Genomic DNA, 5,726 nt, shown 5'->3' on the forward strand with positions numbered 1-5,726 from the left:
TTATTTACAAGAACAACATTTTATACATACAAATTCCTTTTTTTTCCCTTTTTTTTTTTTTTTTTTAGAAACATCACTCAAGTGTGTGAAAAGTGAAAACCCCAACTGCAATTACAGGGCTTCTGGCTGAAACAGGAGCACAAGCATAAAAAAAAAGAACAGGGTTAACTGTGTACATGTGGTTTCCTTGGTTTGGTTTCGTTCCACCACTGGCCTACTTAACAAGAAAAATAACTGAGGGTTATATAATCCTGTTAACAGATGACCAAGTAGTGGTATACTAGATGCAGAATGTCCTAATCGTCCACAACAAATCCTCAGTGTGCACTTCCAGACCCTACATCTGGATTGTTTCAAACCTACATCCTTTTTTTGGATCAATTTGCTACAGGCGGATACAGATGCCCTTGTGTTTGGCAAAGCTTATGGGACTTGAGAGCTTCTGGCTCCCGAACTGAGATGCTGACAAAAGCACAACAGCCTCAGCTGCAATGCAAGATTTATAACCAAAGACACAAAAAAAAAGACGGTGCCAAATGACATTAAAAGCAATCAAAAGAAGAGCTAACAAGGATGAAGGGGGATTATGTTTTATCCCGAAACGGAAAGTTTACCAGAAGCATTTTTTGATGCCACCTTCTACACTGCATATTTAAAAAGGAATAAAAAGCACAGGAGATAAGAAAATTCAAGTCAAGTGTGTCACAAACATCAATGATATTTGGAACAGCCTAAGAGTGCCCTCTTCCTAAATTGCTGAGAATTATTATTCTTGTAGGGAGTGTCAGCAGGGGGTGGTTGGATGGATCTTCACCAAAGAGACCAGTGTTAAAGCCTGAGAAACCAACAGGATCTCTAAAGAAATTCCTAACCCTAACCAAGCAGTTTCATTATGTAACAGAGTAGTTTTTGTGCGCACATGGTTAAGGATTTTAGTTTTTTTTTTTGTTTTTTTTTAAATTAACCACGTGGGTTTTCCTGCACAGGTGAGGCGAAACATGGTTGTGACACATAATGCTGTAGTGAACTGATGGGTGTGTTACATGCTATGGTGTTACAGTGAGATAACTAATGGACTGAAAACACCATTTTCAATTATGTGGCCAGAAGTATCAAATAAATTAATACAAATATGCAAGTTTTATTAATTTCTCACATCATTTTCCAGACCTGTTCCAGAAGTGAGCTCTGCTGACGTTAGTTGAATAAATCTGCTGCTGTGTTCAGTAAACTCGTCAGATTAAAAACATACAGAAGCTCTGCTGACGGTATTACCGCAAAAAATAGTTCCAAACAAAACTTCACTTTATTAACAAAAATAACTTCTCATTTACAGTTGGGCAAGACTCTTCAACCTCTATTCACATCATCAAACATATCAAATACTGCCTGACCAAAAAAACACAGAACAATGCTGAAAAATTGGAAGTGATGTGGTTGATGGGAAATGCGGTCTTATTATAGGAAATGAGGAATATGTGAAATTACTTTTATACACACAATTCTTTTTACACAAGATTTAGCATTGCAATTTTTGCTAAACCCTACAATTTAAATGCAAAAAAACAAAAACAATCGCAAAATCAGGAAAATAAACCATAAAATCCTGGAGAGAATGGTAAGGGATTTAACAGTTAAACATGTTTTACAGCATGTAAGATGCACCACATAGCATAAATATGTTAGAAAGTAGCAGTTATTTCTTATTAACTAAATTCAGGCAGCTTATTTAAATTTCGCAACAGTGTGGTTGTCTGCATAGCAGAACTTTAAGTCGTTTCACTGTCATCTAAATATATTCCATATTATATATGACTAAATATCTATGTTTCAGGTCAAACAGATTTAACTTGAACCTTTAAAAAACAAGAACAGTAATTCGAATGTTTGTATACCACATTCAGTTTTTCACCTTGTAACCTTTATGTCGCACAATCTCACAGCAATCAGCAAATGTTTTATTTAAATAGTACTTAATGCCATCTGTCTACGTCTATTTATGTTCAGCAACTATTCTCTTGCAAGAGACGTGTCCACATCCTCTTTTTTCCTCCAGAAACCATCAAAAGAAAAGTAATACAGCAGTGGGTCCAGACAGCAGTTCACACTCGCGAGACAATTCAGCGCCGGTCTCAGGTTATTAAAGAAAACAACCAAGGACACGGGCAAGAAGAATACAGTGAACATCACTAAGTTCATGGCAAAAATGAGCATGACATTCACCTTGTTGTTGACCCTTGCAGAGTCATTCAGCTGCCGCTGTAAAGTCCAAGACACCAGAGCAGTGGACACAATGTTCACTGCTAGCATGGTGAACAGCAGCACGAGCTGAAAATAAGCAGCTCCTGATCGGTGCAGCTTCTTGTCCAACTCTGACGGGTAGAACTCAAAACATGAGGATACGTTGTGGTCGTTTAAATGTCTTGAAAACTCCACACTCTCTGGGATATTCACCATCACCACAATCAGCCAGACGAATGCAGCACCTTTCCAGGCGATGGACGAGGTTCGAAGATGGCGCGACCTCAGAGGATAAACCACAGCCAGCAGCCGGTCCACGCTGATGAAGGTGATGAACATGGAGCTGGAGCGGATATTGTTGCGAAAGAGCATGGTGGCCCAGATGCAGGCCATGTTGCTGAGAGGCCAGGTGCCTGTGGCGTAATAGTAGACCCTCATGGGCAAGGAGATGACGAGCAGCAGGTCTGAGATTGCAAGGTTGACCATGAAGATGGTGTTGGGCGATTTGAGGCTGTGGTGGCGAAGCAGAATCCACAGACACACTGCATTGAGCGGCAGACCGAGCCCAATAACAGACCCAAAGACAAGAGCGTATGCTGGGTGCCTCAATTCCATTGTTCCATTTTGCCTCATGCTAACATTGTGCATGTTTTGCGTCTGTATGAAAAGCAGAAGTGGCAGCCTGTGAATGTAACCGGGACAGAAACCACAATAAGGCCACCGCCTCCTTTCGCTGCTGAAAACATCGACAGGAAACAACTATGACAAGATTACATGCCTTGAAACACTGGGAAGTCAAGTGAAACAGAAATTGTGTAGGAGGTTGAATTCATTTAAAGTGTTTTCTGAAAGCACAATCATGCATACTGCATAGTACCTTTAATCAGGCTTATTTACTGTACATTCTCTGCTCCTTCAGTGATACATTGCAATCTAAAACTATGTTGACATTATAATAAAATGTCATGTTTTTTTCAAATTTGACTTTTGAATTTTAGATCAAAACACTATAATGAGACAAAATAGGATTAGTATTTCACACTTTAGGTGCACATAAAGTAGGGTCTAAAACTCTTACACAACTAGATACTTCTATTTTACATTTATTTTGAAATTCACACTTTTCTTTCATTACACATAATATCAGCTTAGCTATTTGAGTGAAAAGTTAAATCTCTGAAAATTACAGCAGCACTACACTACAGTGTGTTTAGGCCTGATAACCCATGTTATCCCAGAAGGATCTGACAATGTTGGTTTTTCTCAGTCTACAAATTCCCCCATAAATGCTCAGTGATATTGATGTCAGGTGACTGGAGAGGAAAGTCCATGACAGCCAGCACCCCTTTTCTGTGGTCTTTAAAATTTTGAGGTGTGTTTGGGCTCATTATCCTGCTGAAGGATGCATCTTTCTCCAAAATGCAAACCAGAGAGTGGAGCATGTCTCTGAAGGATGGAGTGATACTTCTCCTTGATCCGGGTGGAGTCGATTCAGTGTCTGACGCCAGAGTAACCAAATGGACTTGAGTACTCCCATCACTGTTTGTCCCTGGGAAATGCAGGTGTGTCTCAGTCCACCAAAGCCCACCAAGCTTTTGGCCTTGTTTCACATTCTGAGGGGTGATTTAGAGACAGGATTCTCAACCAGTTCACTGCAACCCAAAAGTTGTTCACGAGGCTATTTTAAGTGGGTGTGTTTGTTTTAAACGAAAACTCGTTGAACAGTTAACACAGTCAGTGCCACAAATTTGCTTAAATTTGACTGATATTTCTGACACTTTGATATTTATTTTACATGTCAGAACTTGTGTTTGTAAATGGTTTTAAATCCTAAAACCTTCTATTATCTCCCTGTTTACATGAAAATAAGACAGATTTTTATCGTGGACCGTTTCGCCTTTTACTGTTAAATTCAATAAAACTATATAATAGTGATATACGATCTGATATGTGACTACATAGAACTTTTATGACGATCCACTGACAGAACTCAAAGTTTTGTGTCTTCTCTTTCAAGCCTCAAAGCAGCTGCCTTCAGTTGATGTTTGGAAAATCAAAGGCTTCCAGAAAGTGATTTGTGATACTTTGACACCTGCGCTCTCCAGACTCAGTAAAGTCACTATTTTATAGGTTTATTTTTACTTTAGAATTGTACCCTCTGCTTGGTACTTCCTGTGCTGCAGTGACTTGTTGTTTCCTGTTCTCAGAATTAACTGTTGGCTCTCAGTTCACTCAGTCAGGTCACTGCCCTTTTTTGTGTATGAATAATCCACACAAAAAGAAACAGCTAAGTCCCATCTGTCAGTCAGCTTTACTTTTTCCTAACTAAAAAGTCGCCAATCATCAACACATCAAATTCTGTGAAAATATAAAATGCATGTGAAGACCATCAAATGAACCTCAATTATTGCCCTTTTAATTTCACACTTCTTTTTTGTATTTCAAATTCTGAATATTAAGATGAATAGAAAAAACAAACCTTCAATCTGCCTTTTATATAACACTGTATGTCAAGCAAGATGGCAGACAAGTGGCAAAATGCAAAGTACACCATGGGCTAATGCAGACAGAATAATTTTGTTCAAGCAGTCCCATCTCTGTGTATCATAGGAAATATGTCAAATCTGTTGACACAGCAGCTACAGTATACTGCTGGTATCACAATTACCCAAATTTACCTGTACTTTGTGGAGTTAATTCAATGTTTTGTACAAAGTATTCATTAGTCACCTTGACGCGTGTTTGAACAATTTAAGCATATTTAAAGAGGAAACTTTGGGATTCTCCAACCTGAATCCTACTTTTCCCATCATTCTGGTCTACGTGACTAATGGGGACAACTTGGGCCAAATTGTGTCCCATCAATGTACAAACACTGAAAAGACTTGTTTTTGCCTCTGACAGGCTAAAATAGTTGGCTGACAACATTGTGCAAGGGATCCCTAAGTTGAAAATCTGTCAACACAATAATTAATATAATAGTTTATATTATTGATAATAACTTCAATAACGTCATCATGCCCCTATTCAACTAAGGTAGACTATAACAGCTGTGCAAATTGTTGTGCAGCATTTTGTTACACAATTTGGACATGTGCAAACACAAACCTTTGGCTTTTTTAATCTTTAAAATAACACTACCCCACCACAACAACCTCTTCCCCTTCATATTCATGTTTGCAAGTATTGACTTCTTGCAGGATTTCAAAGTGGGATTTCTGTTTGGTTGAGGGATCTTTTCCATAATTTTATCCATAAAACTCTACGAAGAATATAAGCCTGTTATGGCAACAACAAACACTTATAATGCACTCGTCACTTAGACCCAAATGGATGAGAAAAAAAGGTCCCAGCTGAAAAATACTTAAGTTTCTTTATAAGGGATAAAAGTGTAACTGCATGGAGGTAAAGTATATCCTATATATTTCAGCACATATCAGAATAACTTAATTTGAATGCACATCCCTGAACTTAATTTATGTAGC

At 38.3% G+C, this 5,726-nt stretch overlaps 1 protein-coding gene across 1 annotated transcript; it reads right to left on the bottom strand.

Moving 5' to 3' along the window:
- Window positions 1-1,110: 1,110 nt before the first annotated feature.
- Window positions 1,111-2,891, bottom strand: LOC138196879 (lysophosphatidic acid receptor 6-like). Its single transcript, XM_069147271.1, has one exon. It carries the CDS (start codon window positions 2,887-2,889, stop codon window positions 2,011-2,013), a length of 879 nt encoding a protein of 292 aa, XP_069003372.1. The 5' UTR covers window positions 2,890-2,891; the 3' UTR covers window positions 1,111-2,010.
- Window positions 2,892-5,726: the final 2,835 nt, after the last annotated feature.

The sequence above is a fragment of the Embiotoca jacksoni genome, unplaced genomic scaffold, assembly GCF_022577435.1.
Source record: "Embiotoca jacksoni isolate LCO1_2020_lvr unplaced genomic scaffold, fEmbJac1.0.p SCAF_14, whole genome shotgun sequence".
NCBI lineage: Eukaryota > Metazoa > Chordata > Actinopteri > Embiotocidae > Embiotoca > Embiotoca jacksoni.